Source organism: Podarcis vaucheri (assembly GCF_965113315.1).
Source record: "Podarcis vaucheri genome assembly, chromosome: 7".
NCBI classification, from domain to species: domain Eukaryota; kingdom Metazoa; phylum Chordata; class Lepidosauria; order Squamata; family Lacertidae; genus Podarcis; species Podarcis vaucheri.
In genome coordinates, this window is record NC_138765.1 from 73921802 (window position 1) to 73944369 (window position 22568).

Here is a 22568-nt window from a genome sequence, read left to right on the forward strand (position 1 = left end):
TCCCTGGTCTTTTTAGTTGAGTCTCAGGTAACAAGACCAAGAAGTGAGCACAAGTATATGCCCTGGAGGAAACAGTTTCTCGAGGGATTCTCTTCCACTCCTGAAAAATGCTTAGGACTTTAGGACTGGGGCTGGTTGGATTATCTCTTAGTGCAAGGCAACCTTTGGTCAACCTGGTACCCTCCCCAATGTTTTGAACTACAACTCCCACCAGCCTCATCCAGCCCAGGGAAGTGGGCCAAAATATCTGAAAGGCGCGAGGACGGGGAAGGCTGGAACACGGCCACCTCTGCAGTGTCAACTGCTCTTTGGTGGAAATATATTGCATTCTGGGCCTTTTGCTATTAAAGATGCCTTCCATGGGCCACAGTTGCATTCCCTGTCTCCTTACCCTTCCCACCCAAAGCCATGATGATGGGTGGGAGTGGATGCCCAACATCTGGACGGCAGCCTGTTGAACCACCCTGCTTTACTTTACCAGAAAAATCACATGATGAATCCCATCTCCTGGAGGCTACCACTTAAGAAGGCACACACATCTGTATACAGGGGTGAATGGAAGGTGTGGGGACTCTTTTTTAAAAAGTAGGTGCGGGTGTGGGCCTGCAATACCCAGTCCAATTAGAGAAGTTGAGGTCAGGGGTGCTTATCTCATGAAGAGCTATTCATAGTCTCATAAAACAATTTTATAAAACAGTTTTAATTTTTTTCTGCAGTATTGCACCAATTAATTGGGGCGTGTTTGTTCATGCTACTCAAGAGTAGTAAAAGAACATATATTTAGTGTGTGTGGACTTATTTTTTTCTGCACAAACAATTTTATTTTTGATAATGCGCCTATACACTGTACATTCAGTCACTGTGGTATATATAAGCATAGCTATTTTCATACATAATCTGATAAAGTCCTTTATTTTACAATATTATCTGTTTCCAGGTTGGAAAAGGGATGTGGGGAGAGGGGGGATTTGAAAAGGACTATCAAGTTACACAGAGAAATGGATAAATACCCCACGCTTTTTTTTTCCTTTTTGTAAATCAGGCATTTATAAACAAGAAAGCATATTTAATTACATAAAATAGTTCTAGAATAGGAGAGTAAGTCATAAAATAGTTAGCAGCAGCAGCAGCTGGGGGACAGGGAAGTAACAAAAAAATGCTGTAAAGATTTCATCTATTAATAAACTTGCGCCATTATCCCCTCAATTAAAAACTTGCTCCTTATTACTCTTCCTTGCTTTAAAAGACCTCTCTATAACACAGAGACTGCTTGGGGATGTAAGGGGAAGAAATGTCAATTTTCTTTGCTTTTACTAATAAAACAGTTCACAATGAATGAGAAAAATATGCAAATAATGGGAAGGAAGTTGAACTGACACTGATTTTTTTTTAATAAGACAAAAAAGTTTCTTTCTTTATGGTTGTTTTTCCCCCTAACAAATTTCCTTGGTTTTAAAAACACAACTCTTAAAACAAGACAACTAAGTAAGAAAAAGGTTTTGAAAAAGTAAACACCACCATATACACGTATTATACAACTGCAAAATGAAAAAAAAAAGTATTTACAAATTAATTTTTTTTTACATTGGCTAGTTCTGTTGGAAAAAAGCAAGATTATTATTTTGTTAGCCTGTTTCATAGATATAAATGTCTTATTGCTGTTGGTATTCTTCACCTGCCCTCCCCCCCCCTTCGTTAAAGTCTTATTTGAATATCTTTTATAAAAAAGTGAATTAAACTGAATATACAATTACCTAGATTATATATATCTATATATCTATATATATTTGATGTATTTGGAGAACTGACAGCCGATGTAATAAAACACTTCTTCTCCCCTTTTTGGAGAAAACATCTTAAAGGAAACGGAATTACAATTTGCGAATTCTGTTCCAGTAAAAGGATCATAGCTATAACTAGCTTAAGTTAGCAAAACAAGAACATTATATTCTACAGAATTGATAATGCAGTTTCTCTTTCCTGACCAGCCCCTCTGCACACTTTGGAGTAGGGGGTCTGCTGTGAACAAAAAAATGTTGCATAGGCAGCTGTTTCCCCATTCACTTCAATGGGTTGTGCCCAACTTTCCATTTGGAAGAGCCCATTAAAACTGATGGACCTCTGTTCTGATGTAACACTGGATATAAACCAATGTCAGAAACATGCATGTTCTATGCATACATTGGCTATCATGGGTCTGGGGTGGGGAGGAGCCCAGAACTCTCATGTGTTGATTGGGAGCCTCGAGTTTGGATTGCTTTTTGTTTTAATTACCTTAACTCTGTGTTTTCTACATCTAGCTCTCCTCAGACCTTGGCTACTGATCTGGAATACTAGTGACCATGCTGCAGTGTTCAAAATATATATTTATACACAGTGGGCTAGGAACTTCTCCAAGGTAAGCCCCATTTGTTGCAATGACGCTCGAGCAGAAATTATTCTTGGTAGATTGTATTTGTTAACTGATGGCAAGAGCTTGAGGTGGGAAACGTCCCAAACAGCTGTGAAATGGCTGAATTTTCTGTTACCCTTTTATTGTCTGACTTGGAAATCCCTTAAACAGGACTTTAGACACATGGCTGAAAAGATTAAGAGCAAAGATGCTATCGAATCCACATGGATGCACATGCTTCCTTCAGATGTTGGATACAGACTTGAGCTATAATCCAACTAACCTAGGGTTAAGTCCTAGTGAACTTAATAGGACTTACTTCTGAGTAGACATGCACAGGATTGCACCATATTTAGTCAACTAAGTCCCAATTGAAATCCAAATGACATGTGTCATGACTTAAATCTGGATCTGACAAAGGTGTCTTTAAAAAATGATTCTTCACTCACCTAATGAGATTTTGTTGTTTTGCCTCTATCTGCCTTATGTCACAAAGATTCTCTCCCCCCCCCCCATTTCAACACTTACTAGACAGTCTAATCTTAAAACACTAGCAGATAGATGTTTCAAGACTGATCGGTATGTGGGCACAGCTGTACAAATTGCAATTATTTCATCAAGGGTTTCAGGAAAAATCAGACCAGGATCAAGGTGTTAGAAACACAGCATTTGTTGGTATTAATACTTGACACCTTTATATTTAAAGGCATACACTTAAGTAGTTTTATGTGCAAGAAACACAATTTTAAAGCTGCTTATAGTGTTAAAAGCATACATTTCACAGGGAGTTATGAATGGTTGCAGCTTCTTGTGGAGTATATAATTCAGCAGCAAAGTTGAGCTTCCCTTTGCATAGTATGTGGAACGTCCCTTAAATCAGCAAGATTGCAGGCCCCATGCCCTGTTACAGAGAAGGATGCAAGAGTGAAATTCTGATGGACAGATGCAGTTTAAATCACGGGACCTTTCCTTCCTTCTGTTTTAAGCTATTGCAGAAGACTACACATAGTTCCGTGTGGTTGGTGCTGATTATCTTTTTCCTCTTTGATAAATTCAGCTCCTTTTCTCTTGGTGGGCTGGGAGTAAAAAGACAAGCTTGCACTGAAGTTGTATGCCCACATAAAAAGATGAGACATGGTGCAAACTTCAGCATTTTGCATTTGGGTTAGTACTATGATTGGAAGTGGTAGCAGAGACTTCTGAAGAATGAGCATGTGCCCAGGCTGTGGGTTCCCAATGCCTTTCCTGTTTGTTTTGACGGGGATAGCTTTGTGGCAGCTGCTGTAGCCTAGCCTCAAGGTTTGGAACATTTACACTCATGAAGAGGGAAAGGGGGAATGGCTGTGCTGTGGCGCAGTGGGCTTCTCTGAATCTGTGCGAATGCTTCAATGAATCTGGCAATGGTTTTTAGGGTTTGTACCTTTCACGCTGACCTGTTGGTCAATGCACCAATTTCACTTCCTAGAGGATTATAGGGAATGTCCTAGAATGTGCCCCTAAGTTTGCTAGCAAGACCAGCTGCGCCTCTGTCAGTCAGCGTGAACTAAGTGTGTGTCATAAAACATGGGTTGTGGCTGCCGTGGTTTAAGACCCCTCTGTTTATCATTGGGACTACAGCTCCCATCATCCCTGGTCATAGGCCATGCAGGCTGGAGTCAATGGCAACTGAAGTGCAACAACAGCTGGAGGACCTCATGTTCCCCATCCCTGGCATAGAGGAAGATCAGTATTGGAAGGCAAGCTGCTTTCACAGAAACTGGTTTGTCATTATCATCTTGTAGAATGATCCCTGTATTCCTAGAATTAGGGTTTGTAACACCTCTCCCTGCTGAAAGGAGGGGTGGCTGGCCGGGTGGGGAGAGGGACAAGCAGTGAGCAGCAGCTTGTCCCAAGAGTGAAGCTGGATCGCCAAGTGTAGGTTTGAGCCACTGAAGACAGCTGTGCATCAAAACTACGCAGTTTTGTTGCCTCTTGAAGGAAATAACTGCAAACTTAACAAAAAAGCATTATAGATCTTGGAAATTTATATGACTGAGAACAAAACGAAACGGAAAAAAAAAGTTATGCACCTTTACGTTAAGACAGTGATAATGCCCGTTAATTAATATATATGTATGGCAAAGATTTTAATTCCATGCATATGGTTTTTTTTAATAACTGCAGAAAAAACATACAAAGCAAAAAAATTATTTTTAAATCCCCATATTAAAAAAATAACTGCATAAACACAATCAATATTCCGTTTGCATTGCACTTTAAGATGGGAGAGCAGATTCCACTCATTGGATACGAGCATGGGCAAGACCTCAAACGCAGACAACTTCGTATCATGCAAATTAGTCCGTATATATCTGTTGCTTTCTTGCTCCCCATATTTCAATTCTAAGTCACCTGATTATTCTAATATAGCTTCCTTTTAAATTTTTTTCCTGTAGCAACCCCTACCCCCACCCCCACTAAAATGTACTTTACTTCCTCCTTTTTCAATGTTCATGCTTACAATGGCTATTAGAATGGATAATAACAGCTTTATTTTTAATACAACTTTTATTCCCCCCCCCCCTAGTGTACTGTAAAGTCAATACTTTAATTTTAGGACAGACAGCCGCATTTTGGTTACAGGAAAAGGATTGAATTGCAGAGTTCCCTTCAGTGTTTCAGAACGCAAATTGGAGGAGAGAGAATCTGTGAATTTGGGATGGCTTTTTCCCCCAGTTAAGGATTTTAGTAAACTGTCGCCCTTAGTAAACGGTTTGCTCACCATTCCTGTGAAATGATTGTAAAAATAAAATAATACAAATACAAAAGACTTTGAATCAATACCTCTGTATTTGCAGGGAAGAACGAATCAAAATATTGCTCACTCCTGCACTGGGGCGGTTTAGCCAGGACCAGCCGCCATAGCCCTGTCGCTGATAGGATGGCATCCCGGAAGTCCATGTTGGAATGCTTGTGTGACACCGATCTCAAGCAACCATGGATCAAGAAACACGTGACCTGCTTGATTGCCAGAGAGCAAAGGTAGGGAATCTGAGCCTATGCTGCTTATATTGACACTGAGCTCTAACAACTGCAGTTCTGTAGCATTTCCTACCTGCCTTACTCTCAAAAGAGAGGGGGTAGGTCCTGGAGAAGTGTAGAGTTATAAACTGTTCCTTGCTAACACAGTGGACAGTTGGTTAAATCATAAGGGGAGCAATAAAGGTGGAGGAAATAATAACAAAAACTGTAGTTCTTTAAAAAAATAATGCTTTTCAAGAGGAAAACAAAATCCAGTGGGTACTAAAGTGTTGGCCCCAATCAGGTAGAAGAAGCAAAACTCCCACTGGGGATAGGATTTTTGCCCTGAGTGTGTTTACTTGCTGCATATTTCAATATTCAGTGGGAAGGGAAGGAATTGCGGCACAGATCCCAATATTAAAGTATTTGTCACATTAAAAACAAAAGACCAAAAAAAACCCTAAAGAATAAGAAATGTAGGCTTATTCACAGCAGCAAAAGTCCTCTTTTTTGTCTCTTTAATACAATGTTGAGCACTCTCTGTGGGCCACACTGAAATCCTTACACGTGATCCTGGGCAAGTCAATAAAATACTGAAATTTCTGAGGTGATGATAACATGGGGACGAGTTCTCTGGGAAAACGGAAGGGTTTCCAAGCAGACATGCCACTCTCTGTTTTTTCCCACTTATCTTTCACAAGCAACTTCATGTTTCAGCCGACTTTTGTCTTGTGTTTTCTCTGTGTTTCTTGCTCTCTTTATATATTCTTCTATCCGTTTCTCATAATTGAAGTGCTCTGGCGTTGAAGTGAGTCTTTAAAACACATCAGTTAATAACAGACATATATTTATATATAAAAAAAGTTATGGCGTGATTTACAAACACTGAATTTTAATAAGGCTGGGTTCATTTAGGATATAGTTCCACTCCTACACCCCACTGAAACATACAAACTACCCCCCTTCCCCTCCACTGACTTTCCTCTTCTTGGTTCAAGCATGGGGAAAACAAAGATTTTAAACTAGGAAAAAAACCTAAATTTGAAATTCACATAGAAATCCCCTGGATTGAAACGGTCATGGCTTATTATTGGGCTTTTTCTGACGAGCTTCTTTAAGGAAGAACCCAACATATGTAACAATTTGTCATTACAAATCAGGCATTGAAAGTATTTTCTCCCCCTCCCTGTTTATATATATATATATATTTTAAAAATCTTGTAAATGGTTATAATACCATGTCTTCATGACTCAATTGTTTTGTGTTCTTAAATAGCTTATAACAAAAGGGTTTTGTTTTTTTCTTGATTCCAAAGTGTTCCCAGAAAGCAGCCCTCGTTGCTTGTCTTTGATTTCACATGGATGCTGCTCGCCAGACGGTATAATTTTTTTAATATATTTTTTTTGCTGCGGACTCAAAAAGTAGTTTAGGTTATAAACACTCTTCATGTTATAGGCACAGGAAGATGTTGTGCTATATGGATTGAAAAAAGAGGTGGAATTCAGTGCTTCTTTTATAAAGAGTAACATTTGCCCTCCAATGAATAACAAAGTCCATGTTTACCAGCACACGCCAGGGCGCGGACCCTTGCCCCAGCGCCTCTCCCACACACTCTCTCCCTCACTGTGCATATTATTTTATTTTATTGTCAGTCTGGCCTACAAATTAGACCCCATGTCATTACGTTCTTCAGCGCTGGCCTAGTTGTCCATATCTTTCATTGTGTGTTCACTGCTGGGCAGATCACTCTGTTTAGGCCACAGTTGCTCCTGAAGTTCCTTGACAACCTTTTCCAAGTGTTCCCGTGCTTCCCTCTCACGCAACAGATCAGCACGCAGCTGTTCTCTGTCCGCCTCTGCATGCTGGAGCTTCACCTGCAGGTCTTCAATCTAGAATGAATGAATGGATAGTAAACTAGAGATACCTGGCTCAATTCAAGGCATTAGAACTGACATATGCAGTGGTACCTCGGGTTAAGAACTTAATTCGTTCTGGAGGTCCATTCTTAACCTGAGGTACCACTTTAGCTAATGGGGCCGCGTGATTTCTGTTCTCATCCTGAAACAAGTTCTTAACCCGAAGTACTATTTCTGGCTTAGCAGAGTCTTTTAAGCTGAAGCGTCTGTAACCCGAGGTACCACTGTAGAACCTTGGGTGGCTCGGAACCAAAGTCCCTAAAACCAACTATCTTGGACCCTAAAAGCCACATGCCAGTAGGTGGGCAGGGTCAGCGGCAAGCATGGTTTAAAGGTAGGGCTGCTGAAGGGAATTGGGTTCCAAGAGACCAGATTGGGAGGTCTGGGAGGTCTACAATCAGTCCAAGCCTGGGGTTCCCCACTCTTGAGTTACAGATGATATAGCAACACAGTCCAAGAGCTGCAACCTATCCGTTTTTAGATCAAATGCTAAACTATGTACATAATCTATACAGGAAAGAAAAGGAGGTCACTGAATGCTTGTCCACCATGTTTCTAGGTTTATACACAGCCTAGCACAAGGATAGCCAGCACAGTGTCCTCCGGATGCTGCTAAGCCAGCTGCACTGTGCCAAGAGACCTGAACCTTTCCATCTCTGCATCTTCCCCCACCACTCAAAACAACACTTCTGCAGTCTTGGGCCTCTTCCAAGTCATTCAGCTCTGACCACCTCCCCTCTAATACTTCAAAGGATGAGCAAAAAACGTGGCAATGTGATTACTTCAGAAATGAATATGCCAGACCTAAATCCTGACAAATGAAGGGGGGGGGGGAGTTGCAGGGAAATGGCAAGGATGTGCCTGTGCACTAATTCCTTTTGACTGCTTTGAAAAATCACAGGTCTCCATTCCTTCCTCCCACCTACCTCCAACCTAATCTAGACTTGAACATCCCTGATGCTATTTCTTAAGACTGAGACGATGAGCAGAATTAGAAGCCGGGGAGACAGAAGGCAAGAACGTCTAACACAGACGTCCCACGTCAACATGGCGAATGGGAGGTAAGACAGAAAAGGCTTCTGGCAAGATTATTAACAGGAAAAACCCAAAAATTCACCCACACAAACTTCAATCCTTTCTTCCCTTGAGAGAGAGAAAAAATCCAGATGTCAGAAGCAAAAGCTACCCTCTGGAGCAGAGCAAGTTGGAACAAACGGGTGAACCTTCAAAGCCTAATTAGATGAATGCGTGGGGTTTTTTTTAAGGCTTCAAACTTTGTGGAGCCCCACCCGCCCCCACAACACTTCAGCTAAAGTGGAAGTTGACACCCAGCACATGAAGCTCTGAATCAGATTATGTTTAGTCTGGGCATCACTTATCAGCGAGACGTCCCGTGATGCGAGGAGAAGGAAATTTGCATCATTTCCTGCTTCTCTGCCCTTGTAAATTTGGCAAGCCTCACAAAAGGGACTGTGGGACCGCTCCTCTTCCTGTTAAAGAGAGGAGGAGGAAAAGTAACATTTAACAGGGCTTTTGTTCAGAAGTTGGCTTCTTTTTTTCTTTAAAGGAGCTCTTTAACAATTTTTTTGGTGTACAGAATGACAACACTTTAAACTCTCTTCACAGAAAAGCCCACATGTTGCTATTACATATGAATTGATTTTGTAAAGCATGTCCTGGTATTTGTACTTTCCAAGCTTACCTGGAGATGCCAGGAATTGAGCCTGGGACCTTCTGCACACAAAACAGGTGATCTCTAACCATTGAGCCAGGGCCATTCCCTACTAGGCCTGGGCAATGTATCGATACATTGCCCAGGACCGGTATGAGAGCTAGAGGCTGCTTCACCCGGTGGTATATTGAGAGTCAAACCACTGTCACTCCTGAGTCACTCTGCTACCAGTGCCCAGTGAGAGAAACAAGCTGCAGTTGGGTGCTGGAGGCAGAGGGACTCAGGAGCAGCAGTTTCACTCGCAATGTACTGCTGGGTGAAACCACCAGTGTGTTATGGTCCTCATTCTGCTAAGGGAGGAACAGCTGATGTAGTTTGTCCCGTGGCTGCCCACACCTCATTTAAATTTCTCCGCTGATAGGTGCCCAGGGGCCTGCCCCTCAGCAGAGAAATCTAATGGACTCCCCAGCTCGCCTGCTGCAGGGCGCAAGCCAAAGACAGGGTGGGGGCTCTGTTAGGCTTATCCGTTGAGGAGCAGGCAGCCTGGCAACCCCTCCTCCCCCACACATGCAAAGGGACAGGCTTCTCAGCTGATCAAGCTCCCCACCCCTTTGGCTTGTGCATGGCAGGTGGGTTATCTCCCAGGAGGAAGTGCTGAGGTTGCTTGACGCTGCCACCAGGCCCAATGCTCAGCAAGGCACGGATGGGGTGGCTTGCACACTGCACCTTGCAGAGCAATGCCAAGGTTGCAGAGGAAGTTCCTCCACTCCCAGCGTTGGGTGGCAGCAGCAAGCAGCCCTGGCTCAGACAGGTTTCAACATTGCGATCTATTGCCAGTTTGCGATGTTTGCCTGGTGATACATCTCAGTGTTGAAAAGCCGACATTGCCCAGCCCTATTCCCTACAGCAGAGCTTTCCACACTGTGTGTCATGTGAATGCTCCCCAAACTCCTCCAGGGGCTGGAAAGGGGTTCGTTTAATCTCTGGCTTGCTAGTGAAACTGAAGTGCTATGTTGTGAAATGATGCATGTCTAAAAAGTGTCACCAACATGAAAAGTTTGGAAAGCTCTGCCCTACAGTGAGAAACCAAAGACTGTTTTGAGGCCAAAATGGCATCCTTTAAAGTATCTTTCAAAGAGCCTTTCTGAATATTTAGCCACAAGAAAAGCTCTTGCAAAGTTTTGGCCAAGAGCCTACAGCTCTGTGAGGAGACTCTCAAAGGACCTGTCCTCACCTGGGCGGAGTATTTGGCTCTCAGCCTGCCTGCTTCACACCCCTTGTCGCACACCCGGACTTGTCTGGCTTGCTCCAGTTCCCGCTTTAGCCGTATCCGTGATTCATTGGCCTCCTTCATTTTCTTTTCGTTCTCAGCTCGGAGGCGCTCGATCTCCTTCCTTAAGTTGCGCTTGGCTTCTGTTGCCTCTCTTAGCTTCTCCTTCTTCGCCACACGTAGGAACTCAAGCTCCTAGAACAAGATGGAGGCATGGCTTACTTGATAAACACAGCCTTAAAAGTGGCTAGAGGTGGCATGGGGAGTAAGAAATATATAACTGGGCAAGAGCTTTAACATTTCAGAGGTTGTTGGAGGGCAAGTTAGACTTTAAGCATGGTGTGCCTGATATTGGCAAGAACCACACAAAGCAGATAGACGTGTTCACCAGTTCCTAGCCAATGGAAAATGAAGATACCTTATTCAGTAGCATGGAATTCCATAAGTGCAGTAAGGAAGAACCAATACATCACAGAATTCTGGAAGAATCTTGACTCTTTTCAGACAATTCTAGAACATATTACAAGCAAGCACTTATGGACATTCTGATGTTAAGATTTGAGTTAGGTTGTCAGTATTGGATCTGTTTATGATTTGTATATTTCCTTTTTTGTTTGTTAAGCTAATGGTCTTGTCTATTGATTATTTTAAGTGCTGAGCCTCCAATGGGAGGGATGTTGTGTCCTGGTTGGTGGGGGGAGACATTTCTCTACAACAGGGCTTCTTGAACTATCTGATGTGACGGACTGGCAATTATTTTTTTCTCCAGGGTGCCAAGGACCGGTATCATATCTGAAGCGTCCCACCCAACCTGGGCTGTGGTGGAGTCACCATGAATCAGCAGCTAATGGCTCACAGACCAGCACTGGTCCATGGAACACCACTTGAGTAACACTGCTCAACAAGACCTTGCCATTGAGACAGAAGAAGAACCCTGCTGCACCAGGCCAAAGGCCCATCTAAGCCAGAATCCTTTTACTCACAGTGGCCAAACCAGAAGCGGTTCCTAAGCACAACAGCATTCTCCCCTCCTGCAGAACCCAGCAAATGGTATTCAGGGGGAGAACAGAGCCAGTGGAAAAACAGAGGTCAGATTTAGATGATTAGTCCAAATGGAGACACTTTTCATATTTATGTGGTCCAGCATCAGATATTTTAGGCACATGGATAACCAGGTGCTTGGGGTCCTCTCAACTTCTTTATGGTTTACGCATTACACATTTATTTTAAAGTTTTCTCTCTTTTATTGGGAGAGCGGAGGGGACAGCTTCCATTCATTCTTTGCTTATATTATGACTGATTAGTGTTAAAAGGGAGACCAGTGTTGCATATCTCTTCCCCTCCCCACCCCTCTCCTTCCTATTTCCAGATGCAGTCCTTCCTTTGTTAAGTAACATACTGCATCGGGGTCATGGGAAATCTCTCTCGTCTGACAACCTTATTTCCTAAGCCAGAACTTGTTATCCTAGCCTGTGCTGTTTCCCAGCCATTCTGCATGAAAAGCCTTTGCTCTCTCCACAACAGAATTAATGGAATTTGGGGACAAATACTAGGCTCTTAAGTTCACCGTACTCTTCTGCTCAGTTTTGCTTGGCTGAGCAGCTGCCACCTGCTCTGCGTTCTCTGACTGCTCTCCAGAAACAGGCTCAAGGTCCTTCAGAGAGAACCAGAAAGCCCAGGAACAGCAAGCAGACTACCACCCCACGGATCCTCCTTTACACCATGAATGGGTCCCATGAAACATAAGGCCCCAGAGCACAATCTAGGTTTTCTGTGACTCTGTTCAGCTGTAATATTAAGCCATAAACCACACATGTGGAACCTCAAACTTTGCATGCACTTGCAAGCTGTCTGGGTGTTTCTAGTTTGCTGTTCTTTTTTTAAAAAAATAAACCAACCTGTTCTTGCTTCAGAAATATTGTTTTTACTTGTTTGGAAATGTATTTTTAACTGCAACTTTAATAAGAAATATTAGTAAGAAAAACATAACCATGATGGCTATGTTCTACCTCCACTGCTAGGAATCACAGGTGAGGAGAGGAGTGCTGTTATGTTCAGGTCCTGCCTTTGAGCAGGTGTGAGAACAGAGAGCTGGATCAGATGGGACTTGAGCTTAAATCCATCAGGGCTGCTCTTACGTACTTACTTTCAGGACCAGAAGGATGTTTCAGATAGGGAGAGAGGGTTGTATCCACTGTTAGTCATACCCAGAACATATCACTTGAAATTAATGTGCATGACTAATTTGAATTAAGCCACATCCACACTATACTTGAAAAGCACTATTACATCACTTTATCAGTCATGGCTTAAAGCATCATGAGAACAAAAGTTTGTTAAGTGTGCTAAGAGTTGGTAGGAGACCCCTCCTCCCCTCACAGAGCTCAACATCTCAGAGGGGTTTTACAATCAATCCCTCTTCCCAGGGAACTCTGAGAATTGTAGCTCTGTGAGGGGAGCAGGGTGTCTCATAACAACCCACACCCTCTTAACAGACTGACTACAGTTCCCAGCATCCTCTGGCGGAAGCCATGACTTTTTAAAGTGCTACAACAGTACTTGCCTGTGTAGTGGGGATGGAGGTGGGTGGGGATGCCAGCCACTCCTTTTGCCTTATGATGCTTTCATATGGCCTTACCTGGTGTAGGCTGCGTTTGGCCTGCAAGGCAGCATTCAGTTTTTCTTCCTGCTTCACTCTCATCTTTACAACTTCGTGGAGGAATCTCTCTTTGGCTTCTTTCGTGTCCAGGCCACTGTCCAGGGCCTGCCTGAGGTGCTCCAGCTCAGCCTCCAAACCGCTGGTGCCACTCTGGGGTTCGGCGTGGCTGGCGACTTCAAAGACGTTGCTAGTAGTGGGCGGGGCTTGCATGCTGGGCGAGCTCATGTCCTTGGCTGAGCTCGAAGAAGCGAAGGATGGGGAGGAGAGTGAGGACAGAGAGGAGGTGACTGGGGAGGAGAAAAGAAACACAAAGGCGGCAGTCCCCCCGCCGACAAAAAGAACATTAGAAAGCTAAAAATCACCTGTGTGTCTGGCTTGCAGAAAGGACATACATAGAACCCAATATACATTGTACCCAATCAGACCATTGGTCTATCTAGTAAGGTAATAGCAATGGCTACCCAGGGTTTAAGTCAGGGGTCTCTGTGTGCAAAGCAAGCGCTCTAACCACTGAGGTGCTTTCCTTTTCTGAAAGCAAAACGGGGACAAGATAAGACTTAGAATCATAAAATCATAGAATTGGAACGTACCCCATATGGGTCATCTAGTATAACCCCCAGCCATGCAGGAATCGCATCGGTTCCCCATCCTTCCATCCCTCCCCATGGCAATGTTCCCAAGGAAAACAAGCAGGGAATTAGAAGAAAATAAGAAATGAAGTAGCATGGGGTAACTCACACTTACATTCTTCTCGAGTCTCTACTTCAATTTCTGCTTCAGACTCCTTTTCTTCTTCTGCAGCAGGGAGAGTGGCAGGAGCGGTGGCGACAGCAGCGGTTGGCGTAGGTTCGGGAATGGTTGGATTTTCGGCGACATGTTTCCTTTTCCTTGGTTGGGAGGGGCTGTTCAACGGCTCACTGCTCCGTGTTGCTGCTGGGGCACATGGGGGGTTGCTTACAATCTTTGGCTGAGGCGGGGGTGGTGCAAGGGCCACATTGGGGGCCACGGCATTCTCAAAACTTTTGTATGAATACAAACTGCAGAGGGGTTGTAGGGGGGTTGGAAGGGAGAAAAAGAAGTAACACCTTCAGTGATGGAACACACACTACTACATTTGCAGGCTCAGGAGACGTCTGCATGCATGGGTTTACATACAACTATAGGGAAAATGCAATTCTTTGGATGTTTGGGGGCTACAACTCCCATCAGCCTCACTAGCACGGCCATGGGCCAGGGATGGTGGGAACAGAAGTACAGCAGCATGTGGAGGGCCACAGGTTGCCTGTCACTCGTTTGTGTTAAAGGTATGGGATATTAATGGCACAATCATATTCTAGGAGGCTAGCAGACAGAAATAATGTTGTGTCCAACTAGGTCCTGCTCAGCATACACCCACTGAAATTAATTGTTCCACGTTAGTCATGACCATTAACAGTCTACTCTGAGTAGGACTAATGCTAGATACAACTCATAGTTGCAATATGTAAACATTTACTGGGGCAAATCAGCAGCCTTTTCTGTGCTACAAAATGCAAATTAACAAGGGGCCTGAACCAGCGTATGATATAAATTCCTTGTGAGCAAATGACGCTGATCCTATGAATGTTTACTCTGGCATTCAGTCCTACTTTCTTCAGCAGATATATATGTATGTATACACACACACACACACACACACACACACACACCATTAAATCATCAAAAGCTCTGAACTGTTTTCATAAAATATAAGATACCAATAAACATCAGTTGCTAAAGAACAAGTTAGCCTTAAAAAATTCTAAATAAAATATTCAGTTTTAAAAATACACGTCAAACTTACATATTAGGGTAGGCTTGCTTGAACAAAAATATTTTAGCAAGTGCCAAAAAACAGTACAGTGAAGGTGCCTGCCCAATATCAATGGGTAGGGAGCAAAGTGCCGCCACATCACAAATCAATTACTGTATTTTTTGCTCTATAAGACTCACCTTTTCCCTCCTAAAAAGTAAGGGGAAATGTGTGTGCGTCTTATGGAACGAATGCAGGCTGCGCAGCTATCCCAGAAGCCAGAACAGCAGGAGGGATTGCTGCTTTCACTGCGCAACGATCCCTCTTGCTGTTCTGGCTTGAGATTCAGAATATTTTTTTTCTTGTTTTCCTCCTCCAAAAACTAGGTGCGTCTTGTGGTCTGGTGTGTCTTATAGAGCGAAAAATAGGGGACTTGGGTTGTATCCAATGCTACTCCTACTCTTGAGTAAACCCGCTGAAGTTAATGGACAGGACTAACTTGGGTCCATTAATTTCAAAGGGTGTAGAGTCTTGAGTAGAACATAGGTGGACACAACCCCTTGCAAATGTGGAATGGACATTACGTGTCACTTGTAAAAGGAAGCTCCGCAATGAGATTACAGCCTTAACTGGCTTAAGATGACTCGGACTCAAGTTATTGTGCCACTCTTTCCGCCTCCTCACCTGTCTCTGATCAAAGCAGGGATGTGGTTTGGGAGGTCTTTTTCGTTTGCTGAAACGGCAGGGGACCAGGGCCGGAAGGCAGAGAGGCGCTGTCGTGGATGCATGCAACCAATACTCTGCTGGAGCCAAAAAGGAAACAAAGAGGAAACAGTGAGATACACACAATTACATGTTTGTGAGCTGTAAATCTGGTATAAGCTGCTGGGGGGCGGGGGGGGGGGGCGGAGGCTTGAAGATCCATAGGGAATAGGAGGCATTATAAGTCCATGTGAAAAAGAAAAGGCCTAGCCAACAAAGTCGTACACAGGGTAAACCCACTGAAATTAATGGGCCTATGTTTGTTGTGTCCATTAACTTCAACGGGTCTACTAAGAGTAGGACTAGCAGTGGATGCAACTCAAGGAGTCTAGTACAGTCTTAAATTTCATTCTGTTGCTGTTTTTAATTTTCTACTCTTAGATTGCCCTTAAAACCGAAAACAATTCAAGTACAGTGGTACCTCAGGTTACAGACGCTTCAGGTTACAGACTCCGCTAACCCAGAAATAGTACCTTGGGTTAAGAACTTTGCTTCAGGATGAGAACAGAAATTGTGCAGCGGTGGCGCGGCAGGCCCCATTACCTAAAGTGGTGCTTCAAGTTAAGAACTGTTTCAGGTTAAGAACGGGCCTCCAGAACGAATTAAGTTCTTAACCCGAGGTAACCCTTGACAGCTTCCTATATTCCTAGTTTATTAAATCATTCTAATTTTTTAAAATGTGATGTATGTATATATTCTGCAGCCACCTTTTTGTGGCAAAAGATTCTTACTGCAACCTTATCCTAGTTGGAAGAGAAATACCTACAAAAATAGCTCCTCTACGGTTGTTTGTTTTAAATACCAGTAGATCTAAAACAAAAATAGAGGGTCCAAAAGAGAAATTGACCATGAATGAAGCAAAATAAAAAAATGCAAAAGAGGGATTTGTCTTTAAACTCAATGGGTTTTACCCAACAAAGTCCTACTGCCTGAAATTAATGGTTAATCATGTCTTATTAATTTCAATAAGTCTATTCTGAGTAGGGCTAACAGGATGCAGCCCATTGTACAGGTGTTTGACTTTGGAAACAGCACCTAATTAATGTATGGTGTCCTTGATGAAATCTTTTGGGGCCCCTTTCTCTTTACACTTGTGTTGGAACTGCTCATATGTGGTTTCTTCACCACCATCCCAAGGAGAGTAAAATAAACGAGATTTTAAACCAAATTTGTGGACTATGGATGTAGGAAATGAAAGAAGCTGCCTTTAGTGTCTAGGCTGACTGACAGTGGGTTTTCATGGTCTCATGTGCAGAAAGGGCTTCCTAACCACCTGCTAACTTTTTCTTTTAGCTGGAGATTGAATTTGAGGCTTTCTACACACAAAACCCCCTTCATGGATCACTGCCTTGTTGTGTCGAAGGGGCTTGAATAACTCAGAGAAGCTATGAGCTATGCCATGCAGGGCCACCCAAGACGAACAGGTCATAGCCGAGAGTTTAGACTAAATGTGATGTACCTGGAGAAGGAACTGGCAATCCACTCCAGTATTTTGCCAAGAAAACTCCATGGACATAAAAAACGAGAAGCTCTGAGTAGAAAGTGAGCGTTTCCGAGGCATGCTCTGGTTCATGGGCTCACAGAGAGTCGAACACGACTAAGACGACTAAACACAACAACACACAAAACAGGCTCTACCTATGACCAGTCCCCTAAAACTCACCTTGCTGGATGAATTGGACAAGGACCGTAACCAACTAGACTGTTTCTCTTTGTCACCAATTATTGGAGACTGCAAGGAGTCATCTATTTTGGGTTTCTTGGGAGCAGGAGGATCAGATGGTACCTGAAAAGAAGAGAGAAAGGATTTACTGGCTTGAATTTATATTCCTGTCATTTTCCATTGCATTTTTAGATATTAAACATAGTTCAAACCACCACTAGTTGAACAGGAATACACCCACATGGAGACCATTATCTGAAGAGCAAGGAAGGGTCTGTTCTAATCTATCCTACGAGCTCACAACGTTATCTCCTGGGTGCATTGCTACAGGTACTGTGACTAGGACCGTTCTTTCCTTGTGGACTCCAGGTCACGGGTGAACTATAGGTAGCACACAAAAATTGTACATTGCTGTGTGAGTCCATTAGAAAACACCCTAAAGGCAAGCTACAGTTATACCTTTATCAGAACCAACAAAAATGTCACAGAACAACTGAGGGCATGTGTTCAAGCTCACAGAGGCGTATCTACATACATTAAACCATTGTATAGTGTTATATAACGGAACACATACAGTCTTTCAACAGTCTTTTGTTTGTTTTTTAACCATCCTGGGTGTTTTCAACTTCTATAAATGATTCATGTCCACCCAGATTTGGGGAAACACTTTAAAATTCATTTCTAGCTATGTTTCCTAGGGAAGGGGTTCAGTACCACTGGGCAGAAAATTGACTGGTTTCCCCAAAGCTCTGTGACTGACCTATGTAGTCCTCCAAACTTTAGAACTGCTTTTTAAAAAAGCTAGAGGTGGGAAACAAAATTTCTAGTGTATGTTAAAAGACAAACCATTTTAAAAACATATTCTTAAAGAAACCAAGCCTATAAAATCAAAGCATTCAACACTACCTGTCTTTTTCCCACTCACCCCCAAATCAAATTTGCCTGCTACCTTGTTTTCTAATTGTATGCAGAAAGGTGAGTTTTTAAAGCTGTGGTTTTGAATTGGAAAGAGTATTTTAGATGAGAACAGGGCAGACTTTGTTATTCTGTTTGCAGTGGTTGTTATGCTGATGACTTCACTGTGCCGCAGCTGCAGGCAGATTCTAGTGGCCTGTTGCCAAGATCTGCTTTGCCTTTTCCACAAGTTGCTCTGCTCGGCCTATAAATCACCCGCAAGCATAAGCAAGCCCTTTTGGCCGCCTGGAACCCTTTTCTCTCCAGGGACACCAGAAGATAAATTCCAAGGGCCCCAATGTGGCTTTGCCAAACAGATTGGTACCTACTGGTTGAACTGGGGCTCTGAAAAAAGCCAGAAAGCCAGCCAGTACAAACAAGATCACTGGGTAGGAGAGGGTGGGTTGAATGACCTCATTGTAATTGCTCTCTCCCCCTACCCTTCAAGGCAGGGAGGGAAGTGTCAATTCCATTTCAAGACCATGCAGTTTCTTCTCATGAAGGGATATGACTGAACATGGAGACAAAGCGACCTATGCTGATAATGATGAGCCACCCAGAGGCCCACAGGTGTGTGCCGGGATGCTATTCTTTTTTCTAAGTGTACTTTCCGGCTCCCAATATGAGCACACAAAGTGGTAGCCCTGTGTGGAGAGTTAACCCTAACCCTCCCCGCTACCGCCATGCCAATTGCCAAATGTGGGAGGATTTGCAAAGTCCATCCTTTTCAAAACTTTATTTCTTTAAAAAAAACAACCTGATTTGTTTTTGGGCTACCTCAAGAGTGGCAAGGGAACTTTCTGAATCTGTGGATAAGTCAGCATGACTGGAGCAATAATAGTAATAATATTGGTGAAGGGAGAGAAAACTTCCTTCTACTTTTGCAGTTTCTGCCTGTGCAAGAAACAGTGACAGCATCTGAATGATATTTGGCAAGCACTGACAGATCCCAGCCCTGTCCACTGGGGCTGCAAAGTCAGGCTGGGAGGAGACCTGGAATGAGAGGCGGACACAGCAGGTGCTTCAACTCAGTACAGAGATGTGTTTCTTTCTTGCCCATTCCCCCCCCTCACTTTTCCCCTCCACCCTCTGCTCATCTGCAGAAAGAGTATTTTGTGCAGACTCGAGACAATCAATTGGGATGGTTAGAGTGTGTGTGTGTGTGTGTATGTGTGCTGGGGGGTGGGGGGCAGGAGCCCTGGCACAACAAGCTGAGTGAAGTTTTAAAAGCACGCAGCTGTAAGAAATAGCTAGTACAAAGTGAGGCAACCTAAATAGATTTGCCAAAAGGGGGATGGAGTGGGGAGAATGATAAATATATTATCTTACAAAACAAAACACAAGCCATTGTTCCATCTAGCTCGCTCAACACTGTCTACTCCGATTGGTAGCAGCTCCCCAGAGCTTCAAGCAGGGGACATTCCCAGCCTCCACCTCGAGAGGCCAGAGATTGAACCTGGGACCTTCTGTGTGCAAGGCAGGTGCTCTGCTGCTAAGGTACACAGCCTTTCCTCCCAGCTTATGCCACACAGTGTTAGAAAATTCCCAGGTGTTTTGCAACTGGAGAGGGTCCAATTGCAACTACATCTCTGGTTGCCAGGCTGGCGACTGACATCTCCATCTGGCTGCCCCCCCCCCCCAGCTTTCTTAAGCAGGTAAGCAGAAGAGTTTATTTGCTGCATTTATATCCTACCTTTTTCTCTAAGGAGTACATGGTTCACCCCCCTCCCATCTCAGTTAATCCCTACAACAACCCAAGGTTGCCCAGTGAGCTTCATGACTGAGTGGGGATTTGAACCTGATCTCCCAGGTTCTAGTCAGACACTCTAACCACTACACCACACTGCCTTTCTAGAGTATTTCTGCTATGGGGCAGGTATATAAATTAAGCAGGTAAATAAATATGGGGAAAGCAAAATGTCACTTAGAGAAGGATCTGAAATATTTTCTTGAAGTCTGAATTTGTTGTATTCTAGATTATTTGATTTGATATTTTAATGCATTGTAAACCACATATTTGTAATGTGTTGTAAACCATATTTTTCTTTAAAATATAAAGCAATATAGAAATAAAATTAATGATAATAATAATGAATTCATTGTTTTAAAAAAGTGCTTAGACATTCCATTGTGGCAACTGTAACCTAGGTTTGTATTACAAAAGCCACCACCATGAGTCTAGTCTTGTGAGGCTGAAAGATGTCCAGTGGTCACATGGACTGCATCAATAAATCTCCACTCTGACAGTTTTGGTTTGCAAAACCAAACTTGCTTGAGTGATGCATCTGCACTGCCTGCAACTCCTGTGAATGGTGGTCTAGAATGACAGTGAATGAGTCGGCCTGGTTATCTATTTCTGTGCTGTCCTGGACAGCAACCAAGCATACCTATTCATATCAGGATTGGGAAGTAAAGGAGAAGACTGGAAGATAATAACAGCAACTTCTGTTCAGCTTTTCTTTCATGGATGTGGAAGAATCTGACATCAAGAGATTGCAACCTTGACCTTGGTCATCAAAATAGTTTTGACTAATGCTTTACTCACTGCATCATAATGACTAGCAAATCTGTGATGGCACCAAGCTTTTGTGGACTAGAGCCCCTTTCACCAGATGCATTTTCCTGTCAATCACATTATCAAAGCCAACGGACAAGTGCATTCTCCATATTTCCAAAGGACAATGGCAGAGTTCAGCGTTGCTGCAAAGTTGCTGCAATGAAAGCCCTTTACGGTACTTCCTAAAGCACTGCAATGACCTGGGAAGAATTTACTGCAGGGCCAGCTACACAGTCCTATCCTGTGTTAAATGTACTTGTCTGGGTTCCAAAGAAACATGCAGCACCGTATGTTTTGGACTTGCTTTTCAAGAATAGAAGTCCCATTTTGCCACATGCCAGACTTCTTCTGAAACCAAGAACACTATCAAAAGCAATCTGTAGAAATTGGGTGTTCAGGCAGCTCAGAGTGTGTGTGTGTGTGTGTGTGTGTGTGTGTGTGTGTGTGTGTGTAAAATCAACAACCCACTGAGCATGCCTAAGCCTTTGAGTGCACAGGGAAGTAGGTTTTTGGATCCCTGCCAATGCGTTTTGAGAAAGAAACAAGTTGGAAGCCAGATATTTCAGCTATGATTCCAAAAGGTGCTTCTTGAAATTTTGATCCCATCCATCTGAAGGTCATTCCCCATTAATCAGACTAATTTTGGCACTGGCCAAATAGGATCATGCTTGATGTGTCTGGCCAAATTTGCTAGCTCGGCACAGCACAACACTGCAGTAGCAAAGCTGAGCGAGGTTGGTGGGAATAGATTTCTCACCCTCTGCTTCTCAGAACAGCCCCTCCTCCTTCAGGCCAAGCAATAATAATAAAAGCAGCAGGCTAAGTGATAACAGAGCTGGGATGAGCACCTGCTAGTTTCTTTTCAGATGAATGCACCAGCAAAAATTTCAGCACCCAGCAGAAGTGACTTTTCAAGCTTAAGGCGTTCGGCAGTGTTATAGCTATCTCCTGAAATTCCCAAATGCCCAAGCATCAAACTATGACACGTTCACATACCAAGAGGCTTCCATTTAACAAATCAGCCTAAACAATCTATACAGAAATACAAATGCAGCCCAACTCTGGGTCTATTGCAAGCCAATTCTACCCCATCCCTGAACTAATTTTCACATCATCTTGTGGAATGGTATTTTCCTGCAGAAATTCTTACTCCTGGTTTTCCACTCCTTTCATCTGTAACCATGCTGAACTTTGGGAACCTATTTTATATACCACTGGGGGTTGTTTTCCTTGGGACTGAGGACAAATACTGCATGATTCCTAGCAAAATGAATATACTAACAACACTGTGAAAGGGATGCTAGTTTGTGTGAAGTTTTTGCCTGTGTGGCAGCTTCCTTGTGTGAAAGCATTCTGGCTGGCACTTGAACAAAGCAGCTCATCTTTAAACTAATTTAGAACAATTTCAGCTTGTTTTTGAGCTGGATGTCTATAGACACTCCAGAACTAGGAGCATTTCCCGTACTAGTTGAATCACACAAACACACACACACACACACACGGAAAAGAAGCTCAATGAAAACACTACTGAGGCCAAGAAGATGGTTTCTGTTTGTGGTTTCCTTGAAGCCCCAAACCGCACAAGAAAACTGGGGAAAGTTTCCAGCTAATGTGGCCTGTTCTCATGGGAATTATCCCATTATTCTGTGAAGCTGAAAATTTCTGTTGGGCATTTAATTAAACTTCCTGCACTTCCCAGCAAGCTGCAACAAACTTTGTGGCTGCCCGAGATGCTTTAAGGTCAACAGGTGTGCTGGATGACCTGCTGGATCATCCTCTAATGCTGAAATTCAGCTTTTTGACCCAGAATTATTCCCATATCCAATATTGGGGGGGGGCATCTCAATTCAGGTGAATATATTGTGATTCTATCATTTCTCAATGACCATAAATAATGCCCTTAAGCATCAAACTGAAGTCTCTTATACACACCCTTACCTCGTTGTCCTGC

At 43.2% G+C, this 22568-nt stretch overlaps 1 protein-coding gene and 1 long non-coding RNA gene across 5 annotated transcripts in view; one reads left to right on the forward strand and one right to left on the reverse strand.

Annotated features, from left to right (window-relative positions):
* Positions 1-4948: 4948 nt before the first annotated feature.
* Positions 4949-22568, reverse strand: part of SKI (SKI proto-oncogene) — a 152362-nt gene continuing 134742 nt past the window's right edge. Inside the window, exons 2-7 of one of the 4 annotated variants that reach the window (XM_082230020.1) lie at positions 17107-17229; positions 15366-15481; positions 13649-13947; positions 12890-13197; positions 10216-10446; positions 4949-7282 (exon numbers count right to left, since the gene is read on the reverse strand). In XM_082230020.1, the coding sequence (XP_082086146.1) occupies positions 7094-7282; positions 10216-10446; positions 12890-13197; positions 13649-13947; positions 15366-15481; positions 17107-17229 (1266 nt within the window). In that variant the 3' untranslated portion in view covers positions 4949-7093. Of the gene's footprint in view, positions 7283-10215; positions 10447-12889; positions 13198-13648; positions 13948-15365; positions 15485-17106; positions 17230-22568 lie in introns of all 4 variants that reach the window. The other 3 variants (XM_082230022.1, XM_082230019.1, XM_082230021.1) reach the window with 3 other exon arrangements.
* On the forward strand, positions 5273-12167 carry LOC309536529. Its single transcript, XR_014221578.1, has 3 exons — positions 5273-5413; positions 8252-8370; positions 11021-12167. It is a non-coding gene; the product is annotated as an uncharacterized lncRNA (long non-coding RNA).